General features: G+C 43.7%; 1 protein-coding gene across 2 annotated transcripts in view; it reads right to left on the minus strand.

The window, feature by feature from the left end:
- Window positions 1-7,920, minus strand: part of simc1 (SUMO interacting motifs containing 1) — a 43,125-nt gene extending 35,205 nt beyond the window's left edge. For both annotated transcript variants that reach the window (XM_041193808.1, XM_041193807.1), the window contains exons 1-2: window positions 7,462-7,920; window positions 638-1,660 (exon numbers count right to left, since the gene is read on the minus strand). In XM_041193808.1, the coding sequence (XP_041049742.1) occupies window positions 638-1,660; window positions 7,462-7,635 (1,197 nt within the window). In that variant the 5' untranslated portion in view covers window positions 7,636-7,920. The remainder of the gene's footprint in view (window positions 1-637; window positions 1,661-7,461) is intronic.
- Between the last annotated feature and the right edge of the window lie 16,665 nt (window positions 7,921-24,585).

The following is a 24,585-nucleotide window of genomic DNA, read 5'->3' on the forward strand; positions in this document are numbered from 1 at the left end:
TCACTATTCCCCTTTTGTGCTGTTGGTCAAGATAAATCTTCACAACTTTATTTCCATCTGACTAAACTACTGTTAGCCAAATGTAAGGGATGAAATATCCTAGTGATTCAATCCACTTCTTTAAGTTATTCAGTATTCAGAACACTGATGGACCTGAAAGATTAGGATGTAAGACACATGACGGTCAATCCAAGATACTGAAACTTCACCTCATTTGACAATGGTCTAGGGCATTCCATTATTTATATAGCTATTCAGCTGCACAGTGTTTAGTTTTTACAGATGTTCTTCTTAGTCAGCTCTGATGTTCCTGATGTTGTTCATCAATGGGAGTGCAGGAAGGGAAAAAGTATTGTTCTTTTCCTCAATTTCAAAAAAGGAATCAGGAATCTTATGAAGAGGCACCAAATTTTAAAAATCAACAACAACATTTAAAAGATATCAAAATGGGGCATTAAATGGTTGATGTTCATGGTGAGATGGCCAGATGTACAAATCTATATAGGAACATATGCTTGTTTCTTACCATCAAGGAACGCAAGAGACAACACCACATGTAACTATTGCTAATCCATAAGCATTATACAGTTGGTTGAACCTCCATCTCTTTGTGATTATATTTGTCAGCAGGACCTACCTTGTGCCATTTTTCATTTCTAGAACGCTTAACAAACAGATGTTGAACTGGTGCTCCGATGAGATATTGAAAACTTTGCAATGGCTCTTTGTCCACCGAACAATTAGGGCTTGTTTCCTTCACTTCATCTGATGCAAGCACATGGTCTTCAGTTTCCTCTGATGACAGAACCTGATTCCCAGACTGATATGATACCAGTACAGAGTCCTGTGCTTTGTTTTCAATTGGAAAACACTTCACTTCACTTCTCTTCCTGTGACCCTGCTGCTGCTCCCAAGGTTCCAGCAATGGCATGCTTATGTCAGGAGGAGAATGATCAAAAGCGTGTTCCAGTTCAAGCTCCTCAGAGTTCTGAGGTACCAATGATGGTAAACCTTCAATATCTGTATTTAACTCAGTTTTAGGTACATCAACTGTGCCATTAATTGTTTCCTCAAAGCTGCTTTTTAAGTGATCTCCCAAAAGATCCCCAGCACTGCTTGGTGAAGAATACGGAATGGGTGTATCCGGTGAAAATGTTTCCAGAGATTCCACATCACTGTTTACACAAGTGTCACTGGTTGAATCCGCACTGCAAACAGAATTGTGACTTATTTGATTTGACGTAACAAACAAGTTTGTTTTTCTTGCAGTGACATGAGAGTCTTGACTTTCATCAAGACCAATGAAGTCTAGTTCTGGCAATGGGTCTTCATCAGTAAGTTTACTGGAAATGGGAACAAGCGAATTTTCCTCAGTCGTGACTTCAACCGTCAAAACAGGTGGAGATTCAAGGTCAGGTTCATCCTTGCCTATTGTCCAATCAGACTGTAAGCCAGGAAAATGGTATTCCCCATTACTATCTGACAGATCTTCATCAGAATCGAGTACAACATGACTCATGTTGCTGGAAACAGGAGCCTGTGGGCTTTTCTCTGCTCGGTTACAGTTTGTTGAATTGACCTGCATCCTTCCCATGCCTTCTTCAGCACTATTCACTTGATTGTGCACTTCACTTTCTTCTCCTGTCAAATCAATATTGTCCTGAAAGAAGAAGAGAAACATCAAGTATTTTACTTTAGAGTTAAGAAATGTTTTTGCAGTGATAAAAGCAGAAATGCTGCAAAAGCTCAGCAGGTCAGGCAGCATTTGTGGAGAGAAACAGAGTTAACATTTAGGTCAATGATGACCCTTTATCAGTTCTGGTTGTCACCAACATGAAATGTTAACTCTGTTTCTCTCCACAGCTGCTGCCTGACCTGCTGAGTATTTGCGACATTTTCTGTTTCTATTTCAGATTTCCAGCATCTGCAGTATTTGATCTTTTGAGCATAGCCCTGCATAAAGATAACACAATCTATACCACCATGCAGACTGAATGTTCTTGGTATTGTAAAAATTAAAGAGAATTCCTGGAATCAGTTCCTTGGTGTCATTAGTACCAATCAGTTGAAGACACAACTGCCAAGTTTAGTGCTTGGATTGAGAGGGGAACAACGTTTTTGCTGCAGCTGTTCTGAAAGTATCTGGGAACTAATTCCAAGGGTAAGCAGCATGGGTTATATTTTAATTGACAGCACATGTTATAATTGAGAAAGATTGAGAAGCAGTGAAGAAATGAAAAGGCTTTCATTAATATTTTTGTTATTGGTAAGTGATCCACTGCATAGCCAAGCCCAATAGTTACTGGGCAAAGTAATGAATTCAATTTTATCCCAGTTCACCAGGCTGTAACAGGGCAAGTGTGGTCCTAACTAAAAATGCGTCCCTGATGTCACATGCATAACCATTGCACCTTAGCCCAAAATGACAGATGCCCTGTCCAGTCTTGATACCCTAGCAAAATCAAGCACAATTGGCATGCACATCAGCCTCACTTTCCAGTCTGCAGTTCACAGCTGCATTAAGCAGGTCACCAACAGCCTCTGTGCTAGAGTCGAACAGAACATCACCTTCCCTGTTGACCTCAGCAGTCATCAGGACAAGAGGTCATGGCTTTGGTGCAGCGGCTGGCCTTTTTTGTGTGATTGACTGCATACATGTGGCCAGCAGGTCGCTGACTGAACCAGCAATGATCATCAATAGTAAAAGATCTAGGCTCCCTGCAGAAATAGGGCAATTAGGAGGACTTTAATTTAGGAAAAGCAGGTAAAGGAGGGAGGGGAGTTTGTGGAAAGGTAGTACAAAGTCCTTTGCACTGAGGATACCCTCCATTGTGTTGTGTGGCACTGTTAAATTGGATAGATTCAGACAGATATAGCAGCTCAAAACTGAGCATCCTTGTGGCATTGTGGGCCATCAGCAACAGAAGAATTGTAGTCAACCACAATCTGTAATCTCATAGCCCGGCATATCGCTCACCATCAAGCCAGGAGCAGTACAAGAGAGCATGCGAGGAGCAGCACCAGGCATATCCAAAAATGAGGTGCCAACCTGGTGAAATTACAACACTGGACTACATGCATGGTAAACAGTGGAAGCAGCATGTGATAGACAGAGCAAAGCAACCCCAAAGCCAATGGAGCAGATCAAAGCTCTGCAGATCTGCCACATCCAATTGTGAATGATGATGGATAATTAATGAACTAATTGGAGAGGAGGCTCCATGAACATCTGCATTCTCAACGATGGGGGAGCCCGGGATGAGAGTGCAAAAAACAAGGCTGGAGTATTTGCAACCAACTTCAGCCTGAAATGCAGAATGGATGATTCACCTCAGCCTCCACCTGAAAGCCTAAGCATCATGGATGCCAGTCTTTAGCCAGTTTGATTCACTCCACATGATATCAAGAAACAGCTGAAGGCACCGTATAGTGCAAAGATTATGGGCCCTAACAATACCCCGGCTGCAATACTGGCATCTTGCACTCCAGATTTAGCCAAGCCCAGACCAAGTTTTCCCAGTATGAACAACATTATGAGCAGGAGTAGGCCATTAAGCCTCGAGCCTGCTTAGCCATTCAATAAGTTCATGTCTGATCGGAATGTGGCCTCAACCCCTCATTCCATAATGTGGAAAATTGCCCAGGTATGTCCTGTGCACAAAAAGCAGGGTAAATCTAACCTGGCCAATTACCGTTCCATCAGCCTACTTTCGATCATCAGCAAAGTGATGGAAGGTGTTGTTGACAGAGCTATCAAGCAGCCCTTACTTAACAATAACCTGCTCACCGATGCTCAGTTTAGGTTGTGCCAGGGCCACTCAGCCTCAGACCTCTTTACAGCCTCCATACATGCACCAAATAGCTGTCTTCAAGAGACGAGGTGAGTCAAGAAAGCATTTGACCGAGTGTGGCAGCAAAATTGAAGTGAATGGGAATCAGGGTTGAAAGCTCTCCAATGGTTGGAGTGGCACCCAATAGGAAGATTGTTGTGGTTGTTGGAGGCCAATCATCTCAGCCCCAGGTCTCACTGCAGGTTAACTCAGTGTGTTGTCCTAGGTCTAACCATCTTCAGCTGCTTCATCAATGATCTTTTCTCCATCATAAGGTCAGAAGTGGGGATGTTTGCAAATGATTTCACAGTCACCTTTTTTAATGAAGCAGTCTCTTCCCACAAGCAGCAAGATCTGGACAACATTCAGGCTTAGGCTGATAAATGGCAAATAACGTTTGAGTCCATCTCCAACAATATAGAATCTAACACTCTCCTCTTGACATTCAGCGGCAGCACCACCAAGTTCTCCTACAAGCCATAAATTATCCTGACTTGGTACTATATCTCTGTTCCTTCACAGTTGGTGGAATTGTGCAAAATTGTGGAACTCCCTAACAGCACTGTGAACTTCAGCAGTTCAGGAAGACAGTTGACCATCACCTTTGCAAGGCAAATCAAGGATGGGTAATAAATGCTGGGCTTGCAAGAGGCACTCACATCTCATGAACAAAGAGAAGAAATTGAAATGTTCAAAATATTAAAGGGTTCAGATAGGGTAGATAGAGAAAGTATTTCAGCTGGTTGTAGAGTCTAAAAAATTGAGCCTAACCCTTAGGAGTGAAATTAGGAAACACTTTGAACATAAAGGTAGGTAGATGTTTGGAATTCTTTTTTGCAAACATCAATTGATGAAACAACAGTACAGGAAGTGGAGACCAGACATATTAAAAAGCAGTCATTGTTGCAAACCAGATGATTTAAAGTAGAATTACAATAACAACTTAGGGTTTCTGTAGGCTACATGGGTGGTATTTTCCTCTAAGAATGATGCTGCTGTCATTCCGAAAAGACGTTCTGCCTGCCACACAATTGAGCAACATCCGATTTGAATTTCAGTGCCGTTGTGATGCCAGGTACATAGGCTGTATGTCCCAACAACTGGCTGATTGAATCAAACAGCATGTGTTATGATCTCAGCTAATGTTGCTACTGGAAAGTCAGATCCCAGGATGGAACCTGGCTGGATAGATCCTAACTTTTATTTTTTGTTTAGAAAAGTGGAGAGTGGCTACTGAACAGTGACAGGGGTCAGCTGATGAACTTTTAACAAAAGAATAAAACATTTTTAAACAAGAAAAGATTAGTTATGTTACAAAGCTCCTTCGCCCACAACTATACCTTTTATAGATATATACAGATTCGTAAGGATAACACAAGTTACAAAAGCTGACTTATCCGGTCATGTTCACAGTATGTACAGTCCACGTTAACCAATAGGCGACCTGTGGTCAGGCACCCCACACACTGAAACCAAGTGACAGATGCCACCCCAAACAGACGCTATGGATCTCTCACTAACTGCCCCCAGACCTTGTCACAACTTGAGCCAACTAGTCTCACTGATCTCTGCCTTTCACACAAGGGTTTCCAATCTCCACTCTCGAAGAACCTGCTTTTGAATCTTCTCCCAAATGACGCTTTCTCTTGGATGTCTTCCACAAGGGTCCACCGAGGGGGAGTTTTGATCTCTCATTCCGATGTTCCTCTCCCCTGATCACCACATGCATTGAGGCTTCATCTTCCACACGCACTCTCCCTCAGATACTCAGCTGTGCCAACAGGACACCACTGCTTCACATGCCCACAGTAAGCAGTCACGAATCTTTGGCTGTTTCCTCTAATCTTCTGGATTTTTGCAAGCTTATTTTGCTTTACGTCCAAGGCCTGCAGCTTTCTCCCTTTTAAACTTGCAGCCTTCCTCTGCTTCTCACTCTTGACTTCACTGAACAGGACCTTTTCCTGTTCTTTTCCTTTGACTAGAAGGTCTTTTTGGGACCTTTCTCTTGTTCCACTCCCTGGTTTTGGCTTCTTCTTTAGTTTGAGACTTGCTATCTGTCCCTCTCCTATGCTGCTTCTCCTGGCAACTCCCTTCAACTGAACTGAAACTGCATTTGTTTTTCTATCTCTGTGGGTCCCTCTCTTTGGACCCCTGTTGCAAAGCAACAGCACAGTTTTTCTACCTTGTGTTTGTTTTACCTTCCCTTCAAGAGTCATAAAACTTCATTAGAATGCAGGCTTCTTTTAAAGTGGAAGCAAAACTCAAGTTCCCCCTTTCTTAACACACCAATACAGGAACACAAATCAAACTTCAACTTAAAGCTAAAATTCATTCCTAACACCCACAAGTACAAATACATCTTACTTAAACTATATCTAGTTCTCACCACATGTTCCTTTGGTTCTTCGTAATAAGCAGAATACAGACTATATCCAACCAGCCCATGCTTGCAAAACCCCAAAACAATACATCTACTGTTGGATGGAATTCTGCAATTGGGCAGCACTTACTGAACAATCCTGAGTGTGCTAATAGCTACACTAACAACCAATTTAAGATAATCAATTGAGCTTGTAAAGTGGCTCATTTATGCTTAATGGAAGCAACGTACATTCATGTTCTCTGTAAACAAAAGGAATATGTTTAAGCCTTAAGCCTTTTTATGAATTACTGGGAGCATGAGGAGCCAATTTTTCCTTTGCTTTCTCCATAACAACGCCATGGCCAATCAGAGTTGACTTGCCAACCAATCAGCATCCTTTGCTCCTGTATTATAAATTGTGATCGTTGGAAATTTGGAATTTTTGCATTTGTCCTGATGAGTGCAAGATGAAAGGCTTCACCAAAATGTCTCACCTTTAAGCAAGAAACAAAGTTAACACTTCAGGTTGATGAACCTTTGCCAGAACCAGGAAAAGTTAGAAACATCTTAAGCAAGTGAAAGGCGGGAGGGAGGGTGGAAAAGAACAAAAGGAAAGGTGTTTGAGTGGATGGAAGTCAAAAAGGATTAAATGACAGGGTCCGTGGTGCACACCAGCAGCAGCAGACAAGGCCCCATTGCCTGATACTTGGACAGTACAACCTCACGTGGGCTTTTCACATAGGGTTGCCAACTGTGATCAAACTTATTCCTGGACGTTTCATCAAATGACTTGACTCCCACGCTCCAGCCGTTAGTCGGCCAACACATTCATCCTTATGACGTACTACTTTCCTAAGCCAATTGGAAAGCAAAAATACTTATCACCCAATTGTATGACGCTTGACTATCAACCAAACAGCTTTTTTATTTCCCATTTTCAATAGTCTTATATTCAGGTATTCTTATACCTGGTAGAGAGAAAAGTTCAAAGGAAATAAGAAAAATATTTTTTAATGTCCCAATGGTTTTTGTCCAGGGTTGCACAGAGCTGTGTCCTGAAGATAGATCTTCAATTTCAGGAGATTGCAGGTCGACCCAGGAGGCTTGACACGCCTGATTTCACCAACATCATTGTGATGTCACATAGGCGACGGCTGCCAGGATCAAACATGGTGCCAACTCCCCGCCCGTGATAACGGTCATGCATCCTCAGCTACTTCCTGTTTATATTCAAGCGCTGTCCGACTTATAAATGCTGCCCGCACTCACCTGGCGAGAGTACAGCAGCTCCTTGATCCGCTGATAATGAGCCCAAGCCGAGCAGGAGCGCTGGTGGTGGTAGATTTTGTGGGCCTCGGGTTTGGAGCCCGGGGCCGCCACCGTCTCCCCGATAATCTCAACATCCGAGTCATCGTCCGAGGTGATCTCGATCACGTCAGCCATGGTTCCGCTTCCTTGTCACTCAGAGATGTCGCGCCCGAGGCTCGGTTCGGGCTTTGGCTGCCCGATTCTTCCGCGATTTTAAGGGAGGCTTACGACAGGAATGAGAAACGGCAGGTCGGCCGCCAGCAACCCATAACCTAGCCGCCATCTTTGACACTGGCAAAAGCGCCTGTCGGCAGCTGCTCTGTGTTGCCCCCTGCTGCAACAGGAGTTACAATGCAATCCGGCACAGGGAGCAGGGTAGCTGCTCACTCATATTCCTGATTACACCGAGTGAAAGAGAAGAGATAAATGTATATGTTACAGATGACTTTATTATTGGTCTTGGCCTAGTGGTAGAATTCCCAGAATTCCCATCACAGAATTCATATGTTTCAGTCCCACCCCAGAGAATTCAGTGCATAATCCAGGCTAAAATAGAATTCAGAGAGTGCTGTAGTGTTGGAAATATTGAAATAAAAACAGAAAGTGCTGGAAAAACTCAGCAGATCTGGTAGCATTTGGGGAGAGAGAAGCAAAGTTAATGTTTCGAGTCCAATATGACTTTGTGGAACTGAAGAGAAATGTGTTGTTTTTTATACGGTTGAAAAGGGGGAGGGCCAGGGATAGGTTAGAGTGCAGGGGAGGTTAAATGTTAAAGATGACACAGAACGAAAGGCAAAGGAAGTGGTAATGATAGTAGTAGAGAAATAGAGTATTATAATTTCTGAGGTGTAATTTCCAGTTTCCTGATGGCAGTTTAAATGTGACGCCAAGTCAAGGAGATGTTTTGGGTTTTTCCACTGCACGCCAGTCACATATTCACACAAAGTTAACCAGGAAGATAAGCACTTAATAATTTAAATTTTCAGGTCATGAAATAAATAATAGAAGCTAAAGTGAATGAGAAGCAAACTTAAAATCAAAATGTGGAATTATTTTATAATTATGGAGAAATTTGACATGACAGAAATCTTAATTTAGGTTCTCTACCAGTGATCATGCATAGTGATAATTACGAATTTAGTACACCATTAAAAACCCAGTTACACCTTGTAGTATAACGGTCTAGCAGGTATAGGGTTCATGTGGGACTGAGAACAGCACTGCTCATACAGTGATGTAAGAGGCACATGGCCCACATCTGGGGTCAGTCTAGTGTTAGACAGAGCCATGTGTACCAGCAAGCATGGAGACAGCTTCTAGTTTGTACCCTTTACTGTATATTTGTAAATAATTCTAAGAGTCAATAAAGACTTACAGTTAACCTATGTGTGACCACAAAGATGTCTTCATACCTACTGAACTGTATGCAACACTCTACAACTTGGTGGCAGTTTGTGGAAAAACCCAAGACCTTGCAGAAAATGCAGAGAAAAACTAAAATGCATGAAGACTGAGAAAAACTTATGCAAAGAAGCATTCTGACCTGAAGGGAAGCTCCAGAAGCAGAGGTAGAGAGGAAAAATCACCAGGAAAAAGCTCCAAAAGAAGGTTTGGAAGCAGGTGGCATATGTTTAAAATTCCTTACTGCAGCAGAAGACTTCAGTGAATATTGTTTGGAAGTCCAGCTTCAGATCTCATAGTGCAGAGTCAGCCTTGCAAGCAGGAGTGAGCTAAATCTTTTAAAAGTCCAGGCTATAGCAAGTCCTGAGAAATCTTTAAATAATTCAGAGTAAGAAGTGCAATTTGAAGAAGCTGCCTCAAAAACAACAAATTCCTGAGTCTGTGCCTGAACAGCTGGTGTCCGAGCTCGCTCCAAGAAGAAAAATGAGTTAATTTATTCGGAAGAATTGTGACTAAAGAATCAGCTTTAAAGATCAGTAAAATGCAGGATTCGACAAATTTGTGAATTTAACGAGCAAGGGAATCCTGCAGGTGACACTGAGATGCAAGAAGAAAACAATCCGTGAGACCCTCTTCGTGATCCACAACCAGACTGTTCATTACTAAGCTGCCAAACCTGTATTGAACTTTACCTGTTGTGGAAGATTGATGAGGTCAGCCAGTAAGGCTTTGGCTCCAAGTACAAAAGTGAGTTCCCGAAACTCTTCACAGGACTGGGCTGACTGAAAAATGCATGCAGGATCACATTGAGAGAGGACGCTAAATCTGTGTGCCTATTCACACCATGTAAGATACCCCATTCTCTCATGAAGCAGGTGTAGCAGCAGTTGGATGAAATGACAAACATGAGAGTCATCTCCCCAGTCAGACAACCATTGGTATGGTATTCTGGGATGATTCCAGATCCTAAACCTAACAGGTCCATTCATATCTGTGTCGACCTGACACAGCTCAACAAAGCTGTACGTAGCCAGAGAAGTATATCCCATGTCCTTAGTGGATGAAAGCATGACTAAACTCTCAAAGAGCACAGTGTTTTCAAAACTGGATGCAAACAGCAGCTTTTGGCAACTCTCTCTTGATGATGTCCAGGCTGGTGATAATATTTATCACCCCCTATGGCAGATTTTGCTTTAAACGACTGCCGTTTGGATTCACGGCAGCACCAGAAATATTCCAATGTATGATGTCAGCCGTTTTGCAGGGCTTTCAGAGGGTCATTTGCTACATGGATGATGTTTTGGTTCATGGTATAACGGTGGAGGAATAAGAGAAAAGACTTTCAGCAATCTTTGCGCATCTGCAGGAAGCAGGGCTGACGCTGAATGACAAATGTGCGTTTTCCAAAACATCAATTCGATTTCTGGGCCACATCGTCAGCAATGAAGCCATCACAGCACACCCAAAAAAAACCAAGGCCATCATCGAGTTCCCAAACCCATGCTCAATTCCAGACCTCCTGCGATTCTTGAGGATGGGGAACCAGCTAGCAAATTTTTTACCGTATTTGGCACAGATCACAGAACCCTTGGGGCATCTATTTAAAGACCAAGCATGGTGTTGGGACTCACATCAAGAGCAAGTTTTCACTTGTATCAAGGAGATGCTGCTCCCCACACACATTTCTGTCCACCATGACCCATCCCTGCTCACCACCAGAGTACCGGATGCTTCCTCCACAGGCCTGGGAGCAGTCCTGTTCCAGGAACAACTGGAGGTAAACCGCCAATCTTGTGTACTATGTGTCCAGATAGCTGTCGGACATGGAGATGAGGTAAGCAGTTATTGAATAAGAAGCCCTCACAGTCACATGGGCATGCAAGAAATTTCTGGACTATATCAACGGCCTCAGGGTTACAATCGAAATGGACCACAAGCCACTAGTCTCCTTACTGGATGAGAAGGAACTAGTAAAGATGCCTTCCAGAAATATGCATGGAGTAGGAGGTTAGTGCTGATTCCATCAAAAACGTGTTTCCAACACCCTACAACACACCTCATTCAGCCAGGTATAAAATTCAAGAGATTTTACAGTGAAACTAATGGCATTGGAGTGAAGTTCTTGCCAATTCAGCTGATCTTCCATGTTGTCTGAGGGATCTCAACCTGGAGAAGCATGAAATCCCTAACAGCAACCTCTGGATTTTCATGTTATTCTGTGCCTGCACAGACTCCTGAAGACTTTGTGGAGCGATGCCGTTGAACACTGACAATTTTGCCATTATTGACATCACAAATCAGGGCCCTTGTCTTTCAGTTGGGATGTTAAGTTGAGGAAGTAAAAACAGAAAATGCTAGTAATACTCACAGGCCAGGCAGTATCAGCAGTAGGAAAACGAGTTAATATTTTGGATCCTCAAATGAAGTGTCACTATTGACCTGAAATGTTAACTCTGTTTCTCTCCACAGATGCTGCCTGACCTGCTGAGTATTTTCAGCAATTCCTGTTTTTATTTCAGATTTCCAGTTTCTACAGTATTTTGCTTCTGTGTTAAATTGAGGCCCTATTTGCTTCACCCCCTCCTCTCCTTGATGTACATTAATGAGCTAGACTTTAGTGTACAGGGCAGTTTCAAAATTTGCAGATGACATGAAAATTGGAAGTATTGTGAACTGTGAGGAGGATAGTGTTAATCTTCATAAGGGTATAGGCAGGTTGGAGTAATGGGCAGATGAGTGGCAATTAAATTTAATGCACGGAAGAGATTCAACTCCACATTCCACCTACTCCTGATAACCTTTGAGAATCAGAGGTGATCTTTTATTTAATTTTTTTCACGGGCTGGGGTGTCACCGGCTAGGCCAGCACTTGTTGCCGAACGCTAAATTGCCCTTGAGAAGGTGACGGTGAGCCACCTTCTTGAACCAGTGCAGTCGATACACAGCGGTATTAGGAAGGGGGTTCCAGGATTTTGACCCAGCGACAGTGACAGCATTATAGTTCCAAGTGAATGTTGTGTAGCTTGGAGGGGAATTTGTAACTGCTGATCCCATACATCTGCTGCCCTTGTCCTTCTAGGTAATAGAGTTGGCGGGTTTGGAACACATCTTCCCTTCACCCCCACTGTCGGCATTCCGTAGGGATCGTTTCTTCCGGGACACCCTGGTCCACTCCTCCATCACCCCCTACTCCCCAACCCCCACCTATGGCACCACCCCATGCCCACGCAAAAGATGTAACACCTGCCCTTTCACTTCCTCTCTCCTCACCGTCCAAGGGCCCAAACACTCCTTTCAAGTGAAGCAACATTTCACTTGCATTTCCCCCAACTTAGTCTACTGCATTCGTTGCTCCCAATGTGATCTCCTCTACATTGGAGAGACCAAACGTAAACGGGGCGACCGCTTTGCAGAACACCTGTGGTCTGTCCGCAAGAATGACCCAAACCTCCCTGTCACTTGCCATTTCAACACTCCACCCTGCTCTCTTGCCCACATGTCTGTCCTTGGCTTGCTGCATTGTTCCAGTGAAGCCCAACGCAAACTGGAGGAACAACACCTCATCTTCTGACTAGGCACTTTACAGCCTTCCGGACTGAATATTGAATTCAACAACTTTAGGTCTTGACCCCCCTCCTCCATCCCCACCCCCTTTCTGTTTCTTTCCCCTTCCTTTTGTTTTTTTCCAATAAATTATATAGATTTTTCTTTTTCCCACCTATTTCCATTATTTTTAAATATTTTTAAATCTTTTATGCTCCCCCCACCCCCACTAGAGTTATACCTTGAGTGCCCTACCATCCATTCTTAATTAGCACATTCGTTTAGATAATATCACCAACTTCGACACCTATGTGTTCTTTTTTCTGCTGTCTGTGACATCTTTTGATGATCTGCTTCTATCACTGCTTTTGCCTACAACCACACCAACCCCCTCCACTTCTCTCCCCCCCGGCCCCCCACCACCACCACCACCTTAAACCAGCTTATATTTCACCCCTTCCTGGGATTCACCTAGTTCTGTCGAAGGGTCATGAGGACTCGAAACATCAACTCTTTTCTTCTCCGCTGATGCTGCCAGACCTGCTGAGTTTTTCCAGGTAATTCTGTTTTTGTTTTGGATTTCCAGCATCTGCAGTTTTTTGTTTTTTGTTTTTATCTCTGGGTTTGGAAGGTGTTGTTCAAAGAGCCTTGCTGAATTGCTACAGTACATCTTTTATATGATACACAATGCTGCCACTGTGCATCAGTGGTGGAAGGAGTGAATGTTTAAAGAGATGGATGGGGTGCCAATCAAGTGGCTGCTTTGTCCTGGATGGTGCCAAACTTTTGAGTGTTGTTGGAGCTGTCCTCATCCAGGCAAGTGGAGAATATTCCATCACACTCCTGACTTGTGCCTTGTATAGGGTGGACAGGCTTTGGGGAGTGAGGAGATGAGTTACTTGCTGCAGAATTCACAGCCTCTGACCTGCTCTTGTAGCCACAGTATTTATATGGCCAGTCCAGTTCAGTTTCTGGTCAATGGTAACCCCCAGGATGTTGACAGTCGGGGATTCAGTAATGGTAATGCCACTGAATATCAAGGGAGGTGGTCAGATTCTCTCTTGTTGGAGATCGTCATTGCCTGGCACTTGTGTGCTACTTATCAGCCCAAGCCTGAATGTTGTCCAGATCTTGCTGCATATAGACACACACTGCCTCAGTATTTAAGGAGTTGTGAGTGCAATCATCCATGAACATCCCCACCTTAAGATGGAGAGAAGGTCATTGATGAAGCAGCTGAAGATAATTGGGCCTAGGGCACTACCCTGAGGAACTCATGCAGCAATGTCCTGGAGCTGAGATGATTGGCTGCCAACAAACACAACCATTTTCCTTTGTCCTAGGTATGACTCCAACCAGTGGAGAATTTTGCCTGATTCCCATTGACTCCAGTTCTGCCTGTCTCCTTGATGTCACATTTGTTCAAATGCTGCCTGATGTCAAGGGCAGTCATTCTCAACTCACCTCTTGAGTTCATCTCTTTTATTCATGTTTGGACTAAGGATGTAATTAGGTCAGGAGCTGAGTGGCCCTGGCAGAACCCAAATGACTGTCCTTAGTAGGTAATTGCTGTGTAGGTGCCACTTGGTAGCACTGTCAATGACACCTTCCATCACTTTGTTGATGAGCAGGAGCAGTCTGGGGGCAGTAATTGGCCGGGTTGGATTTGTCCTGATTTTTGTGGACAGGATGTACCTGGGTAATTTTCCACATTGCCGGCTAGATGCCAATGTTGTAGTTGTACTGGAACAGCTTGACTAGAGGCGTGACAAGTTCTGGAGCACAAGCCTTCATTACTACTGCTGGAATGTCTTCAGAGCCCATAGCCTATTCAGTATTCAGTGCCTTCAGCCATTTCTTGACATCATGAGGAGTGAATTGAATTGGCTGAAGGCAGGTACTTGTGATGCTGGTGGCTTCAGGAGGAGGCCGAGAACTTATAAGATTCTGAGGGAGCTTGACAGGTGAGATGTGGTTTCCCCTCGTGGGGGAATCTAGAACTAGGGGTCAAAGTTTCAAGAAAGAGGGCTCCCATTTAAAACAGAAATGAGAAGGAATTTCTTCTCTTAGAGGATCGTGAATCTTTGGAATTCTCTACCCCATAGAACAGCATCATTGAATATCTTTAAGGCTGAGTTAGACAGATTTTTGATCAACAAGGGAGGCAAACAAGGAAGTGGAGTTATGGCCACAATCAGATAAGCCATGATCTTATTGAATGGCGGAGCAAGCTCAATGGGGTCCAAATGGCCTATCCCTGCTCCTAGTTCTTATATTATTTTTCTTATTTATGAGAATGGTTCCAGGGTTGAGAAACTTAAGTTGGATATTTGTTTGTCCTTTGAGGTGAAGATGTCCACATCCATCATCTGGGATGTTTGGTAGCATTTTGATGGATACATGGATTGGAGAAACTGGGGCTGTTCTCCTTGGAGAAGAGAAGATTGAGAGGAAATTTGATGGAGGTATTCAAAATGATGGTGGCTCTGGACAGAGGGGAAACTTTCCATTGGTGGAAAGATCGAGTACCAGAGGTCCCAGTTGAAGGTGATTGGCAAAAAAGAGGAATGGCAACATGAGGAAAAACCTTTTTACATAGCGAGCATAGGTTAGGAACTGGAATGCACTGCCTGAGAGTGGTGGAGGTGGATTAAATCATGGCTTTCAAAAGAGAATTGGATCATTATCTGAAAAGAAAAAAGTTGCAGGGCTATGGGTAAAGGCAGGAGAGTGACATAGGTGAATTGCTCTTGAAGAGGACCGGCAGAGACACAACAGGTTGAACGGTCTTCATCTGTGCTGTAACCATTCTATAATTCTATAAGAAGAAGAGAACGCTTCCATTCTGAGGTACCTTCCAAGGCAAGGTTTTCTTTTATTATCTGTTAGACAGGCCCTGATGATCAGATGGGGTGCACCTCCCAGCAGTGCTGCCGAAGCCACAAGGATGCCCATTGCTGGGCAGGCCACCTCCATCGGCCATGGAGTGATATAATGGGAACCACCCTGGAGAAGGCTGCCATTGTGGCAACCTGCCCACGTGCCGCCAGCCCCTTTTGACACCACTAAAATGTCAGCAGGGGTGGAAAGTGGTTCTTTACTGGCCACAAGTTGGTTTAATTGGCCCGAAATCCAGCGGCTGTGTCACTGAGGTTCCAACTGCTGTTAATATCCTGTGGTGACAGGAAGGTGTTGGGCTCCTCTCCTGACACCTTGTTCCACCATTTTACCAGGCATCCTGCCTTCTGGCTAATCTCCAGAGGGCTGGTAAAATCCAGCCCCATTTTTCAAGTTGGCTGCAAAGTGCAATGAAGATTCATTGCCTGAGGATGTGAAAAGCACTTTATAAATTTTGGAAACAAAGTGCTTCACATGATTCATTTTTGGTTGAAGAAGGAATATTGGTCAGGTCACCAGAAGAACTCCCTGTTCCACTCAGTATCATGGGAATTTTATGTCCATCCAAACCAGCAAAAATATTGACAAGACCTTAGTTTAATATCTCATCCAGAAACACAGAACTGGAGTGCAGCATAGATTATGAACAATCATTTATAATCTCAAGAGGTAATAGTGCCATCAATGCACTGAATAGGGGAGGCGAGGGTGTAGTGGTATTGTCACTGGACTAGTAATCCAGAGACCCAGGGTAATGCTCTGGGGCCATGGGTTTGAATCCTGCCACGGCAGGTGGTGGAATTTGTATTCAATAAAAATCTAGAATTAAGTGTCTAATGATGACCACGAAACCATTGCCGATTGTTGTAAAAACCCATCTGGTTCACTGATGCCCTTTAGGGAAGGAAAACTGCTGTCCTTACCTGGTCTGGCCTACATGTGACTCCAGACCCCACAGCAATGTGGTTAACTCTTAAAAGCGCTCTGAACAAGGGCAATTAGGGATGGGCAATAACACTCACACCCATGAATGAATAAAAAATATAGAGTAAATAGAATACCTTATAAATGGGGACCAGTAATAAAATGGAATTTGGTGAAAGTCACAAGATTTATCCTCAAAAAGAACAAATTATCACTGGTTCCTATTCATTTTTGGGCATTTATTGACAGAACATGGGTACCTGAAATACACAGGTGTCTTTTTGTAACTTGGTATTCCTACCAATCCATAATTTTTCCAAATTCTGAAATATTAAATGCATGAGACCATTCTTGGTGTTTTGAACGAACCTTACTTCATATACAAGACAACTACCACTGTAATGATAAGTGGTTACAACCTGAACCACCCACTGCTGCAATCATTTGCTACGCCCTGTTCCTCTGCCAGACTTGACAAGTCAACATATTTGGTGACAGGCATTTTAGTTTCAGACTAAAACACAAGGCAAAGTGAATGTATCCATTGAATAGCTGAGCAACAAATGCAGGAATGTCCCAGCTTTGATTGCAACTTTGTCAGGTGGAGTGACAGAAAAGGCAGTTCAATTAGTCACAGCATCCCTGGGCTGGGGAGTGGTAAACTAATCAGAGTTCCCACTCCTGATCATTATTAGCACAGGAGCTGTAAACTCAATGGGCCAAATCTTCCAGTCTCTGGTTCATCGGAGACCAGAAAACAACTGAAATGCGAGTCGGGACTCTGTGGAAGTCCCGACATGTTTCCTTTGTGGGAATTGCCCACTGGAAGTTTCAACTTCTGACGAGCAATTCCTTCTGTTCTCCAGGAACCTCTTTGAATGTCTCTGACTCTAAGTAAGAGTTGGAAACTTAGGACAGTTCCACGGTAATTACCTGAATAGTTACCCAGGAAATATTAGACAGATTAAAACCTGGTCTAACTCCTGAGTAACTGCACAACTGCGCCCCCCCATCACCTCTTATGACCCCCACCCCCAACTACCCCCCTATCCATCTACCCTTTTGATGCCCCTCGACTAACTCCAATGACGATGCAACTATCCTCCTGACCACCCCCCAACAACCCGACTGCTCTCCCAAACCCCAGCTACCCCCAGAACTGAATACCCATAGCCCACCTACCCCCTACCCACTTACCCATCTCACCCAACTACCTCTTACCCACTTACCCATCTTACCCACCTCACCTACCCACTTACCTACGTCCCCCACCTACTCACTCACCCATATACTCAGCCATACACTCATCCATTCCCTAACGTTCATTCATCAATATTCAGACTGGACATTTAAACTTACGGCAGCTTGTGCTGTAAAAAGGGGCATGCCTTGTCTTCCTCTGACTCTATTACGATCCCACGCAGTCCCCAAATGAGCTCTACATTTCTGGGACTGCTAGGTTCGGAAGATCCTGGTTGAAATGCGGAGCAGCGTCAGCCTGGGGAAATTTCCAGATGCATTGGCAAACCAAGGGTAATTGCTGCTCCTCGGAAGATCGGGGCCATTATTTTCCACTATATGAGGAGTCCTCAAAGTCCAACAAAACCACTGTAAAAATATATTTTATGTTCTTGCCACTATTTGCATCTTCTATTACTGTAAACCGAATTTTATGATCTATAACGTTGATTTAAACAATATTTTGCCCAAAGCCAGCCCTGCCCATAAACTGGTCAAGTCCCCAGATTGAAGTAATGAAGATAGCAACTTTCTTCCGACTGTACCCATTTGTGGCAATTTGATGAGAATTTTCAAAGTAAGCTTGCTTTCTTGCTGCATAGGCACTGGCAGGCACATTTAAAAAAATTAAATATTCAAAAACATTTAACTTACTTAAGAAACCGACTAATGTACACCAATGAAACTAGTAAACGGTTCTGTATTTTCAGCCATCTTCAGTATTACTCACAGAAGGTAGATCACGCACTCTTATTAAAATTTTTTTTTTCTGATGATACATTTTCAGCTGTATTAATAAAACTGGACTAGGTTATCATTCTTAATTTTTAAAAATTCATGGGATGTCGGCATTGCTGGCTAGGCCAGCATTTATTGCCCACCCCTAATTGCCCTTGAGAAAGTGGTGGTGAGCTGCCTTCTTGAACCGCTGGAGTCCATGTGGCATAGGTACATTCACAGCGCTGTTAGGGAGGGAGCTCGCCCTTAACTATATGAAGGAATATTATTAGAGCATAAAAATAAAATATTATATTCAAATATGAAGTCTGATTGCACAGTTCATGGAAGATTTTACATTTGTGACTATGCAAAAGTATTTTATTGGCAACTTGAACTGTAACCTAACCAGTGCAATTTCAAGTACAATTTTTGTGTTCAACTGTACTCTCAAGTGGAAACTCTAACCCAACATGCCCAAAATGCACTGCAAATGTTCAGGCTGAATTTGGTTAACTGAGTCATTTGTAGTTGCAATTCTAGTCCAGGCTAATCTCCTGGCAAGGGGATGGGGATGGGAAGACAGGCATAGCTGCAGGACTGACCTCCATCCCAATGATTAGAAAAATATACAAAGCTTAGTTTTGTAGGCCTCTATTGTCTTGCTGCCTGATTCTTTTAGTTTCTTTGTTCTGAGGGAGTACATATCAACTACACGGCCTAAGTCAAGCTTATTTAGGCACCACTCAAGGCAGCCTTCCATCAAAATGAGAATGCCCCCTCCCACCTCATTCCCAGTGCTGCCCCAGCCATGCACTTATTGTATGCATATCCCTCTCTAGGATACCTCTGGAAATCCTGAAGCAATGTAAAGGAGCCAGTGATCTAAAGTAACAAATTTCTCCTCTGTTTTCCTCTCTGTAACTGAATATGCGCCAGGTTAGCCAATCAATTTCTAAGCAAAATTTCTTTATACATTTTCCAATTCCCTTTCTTTTCAAAGGTAAATGAAGAAAAATGCCAGTAAGTTGACTTAACATCACACCCCACATGAAACATTCTAGATCCAGTTGCACAGCAACACTCACATTTCACACAATATTCCAATGATTTAGACCATAAGTCCATATGACATAGGAGCAGAAATTAGGCCATTCAGCCCATCGAGTCTGCTCCGCCATTCAATCATGGCTGATAAGTTTCTCAACCCCATTCTCCCGCCTTCTCCCTATAACCTTTGATCCCCTTACCAATCAAGAACCTATCTTAAATACCCTCAATGACCTGGCCTCCACAGCCTTCTGTGGCAATGAGTTCCATAGATTCACCACTCTCTGGCTAAAGAAATTTCTCCTCATCTCTGTTCTAAAAGGTGTTCCCTTTACTCTGAGGCTGTGCCCTCGGGTCCTAGTCTCTCCTACTAATGGAAACATCTTCCCCACGTCCACTCTATCCGGCCGTTCAGTATTATGGAAGTATCAATCAGATCCCCCCCTCATCCTTCTAAACTCCATCGAGTATAGACCCAGAGTCCTCAAAAGTTCCTCATATGTTAAGCCTTTCATTCCTGGCATCATTCTCGTGAACCTCCTCTGGACCCTCTCCAGGGCCAGCACATCCTTCCTGAGATACGGGGCCCAAAATTGCTCACAATATTTTACATGTGGTCTGACTAGAGCCTTATAAAGCCTCAGCAGCACATCCTTGCTTTTATATTCTAGTCCTCTCAAAATAAATGCCAACATTGCATTTGCCTTCCTAACTACCGTCTCAACCTGCAAGTTAACCTTAAGAGAATCCTGGACTAGGACTCCCAAGTCCCTTTGCACTCCAGATTTCTGAATTCTCTCCCCATTTAGAAAAAAGTTTATGCCTCTATTCTTCCTACCAAAGTGCATGACCTCACACTTCCCCACGTTGTATTCCATCTGCCACTTCTTTGCCCATTCTCCTAACCTGTCCAAATCCTTCTGCAGCCTCCCCACCTCCTCAATACTACCTGACCCTCCGCCTATCTTTGTATCATCTGCAAACTTAGCCAGGATGCCCTCAGTTCCTTCATCTAGATCATTATGTATAAAGTGAAAAGTTGTGGTCCCAACACTGACCCCTGCAGAACTCCACTCGTCACTGGCCACCATCCTGAGAAGGACCCACTTATCCCCACTCTCTGCCTCCTGCCGGACAGCCAATCTTCTTTCCATGCTAGTACCTTTCCTCTAACACCATGGGCTCTTATCTTACTGAGCAGCCTCCTGTGTGGCACCTTGTCAAAGGCCTTCTGGAAGTCCAAGTAGATAACATCCATTGGCTCTCCTTTGTCTAACCTACTCGTTACCTCCTCAAAGAATTCTAACAGATCTGTCAGGCATGACCTCCCCTTGATGAAACCATGCTGACTTTGCCTGATTTTACCATGCACTTCCAAGTATTCTAAAATCTCATCCTTAATAATGGACTCTAAAATCTTACTAACGACCGAGGTCAGGCTAATCGGCCTGTAATTTCCTGTCTTTTTCCTCACTCCCTTCTTAAACAGGGGGGTTACATTGGCGATTTTCTAGACGCCTGGGACCCTCCCTGACTCCAATGATTCCTGAAAGATCACCACTAACGTCTCCACTATCTCTTCAGCTATCTCCTTCAGAACTCTGGGGTGTAATCCATCTGGTCCAGGTGATTTATCCACCTTCAGACCTTTCAGTTTTCGTAGCACCTTCTCCTTGGTAATGGCTACCATACTCACCTCTGCCCCCCCGACTCTCTTGAACTTTGGGGATGTCACTCGTGTCTTCCACTGTGAAGACTGAAACAAAGTACCTATTCAGTTCCTCCGCCATTTCTTTTTTCCCCACTACTACTTCTCCAGCGTCATTTTCCAGCGGCCCAATGTCCACTTTTGCCTTTCTCTTACCCTTTATATATCTAAAAAAAAAACTCTTGCAATCTTCTTTTATATTACTGGCTAGTTTACTCTCATATTTAATCTTCTCCTTCCTTATTTCTTGTTTAGTTGTCCTCTGTTGGTCTTTGTAGGCTTCCCTATCCCCTGGCTTCCCACTGCTCTTTGCCGCATTGTATGCTTTCTCTTTAGCTTTTATGCTGTCCCTGACTTCCCTTGTCAGACATGGTTGCCTCGTCCTCCCTTTAGTATGCTTCTTCTTCCTAGAGGTGAATTTTTGCTGTGTCTCCCAAATTACTCCCAGAAACTCCTGCCATTGCTGTTCCACTGTCTTTCCTGCTAGGCTCATCTCCCAGTCAATTCTGGCCAGCTCCTCCCTCATGCCTCTGTAGTTGCCTTTATTCAACTGTAATACCATTACATCTGATTCCAGCTTTTTCCTCTCAAATTGCAGGGTAAATTCTATCATATTATGGTCACTTCTTCTTAAGGGTTCCTTCACCTTAAGCTCCCTTATCAAATCTGCCTCATTACACATCACTAAATCTAGAATTGCCTGTTTCCTAGTGGGCTCCACCACAAGCTGTTCCAAAAAGCCATCTCGTAGACATTCCACAAATTCCTTTTCTTGGGATCCACTACCAACCTGATTTTCCAAGTCTACCTGCATATTGAAATCCCCCATGATCATTGTAACCTTGCCTTTCTTACACACCTTTTCTATCTCCTGGTGTATCTTGTGCCCCACATCCTGACTACTGTTCGGAGGCCTGTACATAACTCCCATTATGGTTTTGTCACCTGTGCGGTTCCTCAACTCTACCCACACAGATTCTACATCATCCGACCCGACATAATTTCTTGCTATCGATTTAATTTTGTTTCTTACTAACAAAGCAACCCCACCCCCTCTGCCAACCTGTCTATCTTTTCGATAGGATGTATATCCTTGGATACTTAGCTCCCAGTCCTGATCCCCTTGCAGCCATGTCTCTGTACTGCCCACATCATACCTGCCAATTTCAATCTGTGCGACAAGCTCATTTTACCTTATTTCGTTTACTGCGTGCTTAGATTTCTCTAAGTTTTGAACATGTTATGAAATTTATATCAGTAGAACAAGGGTTAAAGTGTTTTAGAAAGTACGTTTCTTTCCTTATCGAGCTTCAGCAGGTATTAGGAAATAGCTATGTGAAAGTGAGCTTGTCAGAAGTAGCAAAGAAAAAGCAGTACAAACGTTAATTGTCTCATCTAATAACTCAAATCAACAATTAAACCCAGTGCTTCACTTATATAAGCAGAATAAGACTATGAAACAAACTTTCAAGGGCAGTGTTTTAACCTCCCACCCACCCCCTCAGGACAGGAATGGTGTTTAAGGTTGGGTATTGGTGGGGGCCTTAAGATGATGGGAGGAGGGGTTACATACCTACCCGTTCATCATTTTAACGAGCCTACAATCAGACATCAGAAAGCTTTGCATCTGAGAGGAATGAGGACCTAATTTAAATGAAATGGTTACATTCTGATGAGATCACTAGGACCCACTAGTCAATAAGGAACATGAGAAATAGAAGCAGGAATAGACCTTACGGCCCATCGAACATTCATTTCGATTAGGGCTGATCTTTGGCTTCAACTCCACTTTTCCACCTGCTCCCCACATCCCTTGATTTCCTGGGAGACAAAAAATCTGTCTACCCCAGCCTTAAATATATTCAACGATGGAGCATCCAAAACACTCTAGGATAGAGAATTCCAAAGATACACAACCCTTTGAGTGAAGAAATTTCTCCTCATTTCAGTTCTAAATCCTGAGACAGCGCCTTTGTGTTATTCCCCAACCTGGGGACACAACTTCTCAATGTCTATTCTATCAAGCCCCTTCAGAATTTTTTATGCTTCAATGAGATAACCTCTCGTTCTTCTAAACTCCAGAGAAGAAAGACTCCATTTACATAGCCTTTCATCATAGGGCAATTCTCTTATACCAGGACAAATCTAGTGAACCTTTATTTGTACTGCCTCCACTGCAAGTATATTCTTCCTTTACTATGGAGACCAAAACTGCACACGGTATTGCAGGTGTGGTCTGACTAAAGTCCTGCAAAATTGTAGCAAGACATCTTTATTCTTGTACTCCAATTCTCTTGCAAAGGCCAATTTGCCATTTGCCTTCCTAATTGCTTCTGCACCTGCACGCTAACTTCCTGTGTTCCTTTTACAAGTATACGTAAGTTTCACACCTTTTAAAAAATATTCTGCTTTTCTATTCTTACTACCAAAGTGAATAAACTCACACTTCTCCACCTGCCATTTTGTTGCCCACTCACTTAACCTGTCTATATCTCTTTGCAGCTCCTTTGTATCCTCCTCACAGCTTGCATTCCCACCTAACTTTGCATCATCAGCAAACTGAGACACATTGCTCTTTTTATCTGCACCTAAGCTATTAATATAGAATGTAAATAGCTGAGGTGCCAGCATTGATCCTTGAGGCATTCCACTAGTTACAGCCTGCCAAATTGAAAATGCCCTATTTATCCTTACTCTTTGTTTCCTGTCCATTAACCAATCCTCTATCCATTTTTATATATTATTCCCAACTCCATGGGCTGAATTTTATAGGCCATCCATGAGTGGGAAAGCAGGTGGGTGGATCCGTAAATCAGGGACCTGTGCCATCAGTGGAATGCCCACCATCGGTGCACCCATCCCCGCACCACCACGATTTTATGACTGGTGGGAGGGCGTTGGGTGGGTCACCTGCCATGGGCCAATTGAGGACCTTAAGAGGGAAATTAATGCCCAATTAAGGTCCTCATCCCTTCTCCAGGCCCTGTCCAACATGCCCACCCCTCACCAGCCCCTCGCAGGGGCCTGTCAGTGTGATCCCAGAAGCCCAGGTCCACTGCTGAACATCATGTCCTTGACCTACCTGCAGCACCAGCAGTGGCCACTGCTCCTGCTGGCACTGTTGGTCAGCAGAGCTGCCCACCTCTAATTGGCTGGAGTTCCTTCTGGAGATGGATGGAAGTCTTGCTTATGCCAATTAAAGGGCCAACACTTGAAAAATTAAAGCAGGGCAATCAGGCTAAGTGGAGGTGGGCTTGCCTCCGACATTTACACTGGTGTGCGGAGACCATGCCCTCAACACATAATCCAGTCGCATGAGCATTTATCTTGTGTATCAACCTTTTTTGTGGCACCTTATTAAATGCCTTCTGGAAGTCCAAGTATGCCACATCTACTGGTTCCCCTTTATTTACGCTACGGCCTGAATTTTTAGGTCAGTGGGCGGGCATGATCGTGGTCCTGAGATCGGCCAGGGAATGGACCACTGAGCACAATTGGCCCCAGACCGCGACTTCATGCTGGCTGGCCAAGTAACGGCCAGCCAGTGTGATGTGTACGCTGAGAAGCTCAGTGCTGCTGAATTTGTGGGGGGGGGTGCAGGGAAT

This window comes from Carcharodon carcharias, chromosome 8 (assembly GCF_017639515.1).
Source record: "Carcharodon carcharias isolate sCarCar2 chromosome 8, sCarCar2.pri, whole genome shotgun sequence".
NCBI classification, from domain to species: Eukaryota; Metazoa; Chordata; class Chondrichthyes; order Lamniformes; family Lamnidae; genus Carcharodon; species Carcharodon carcharias.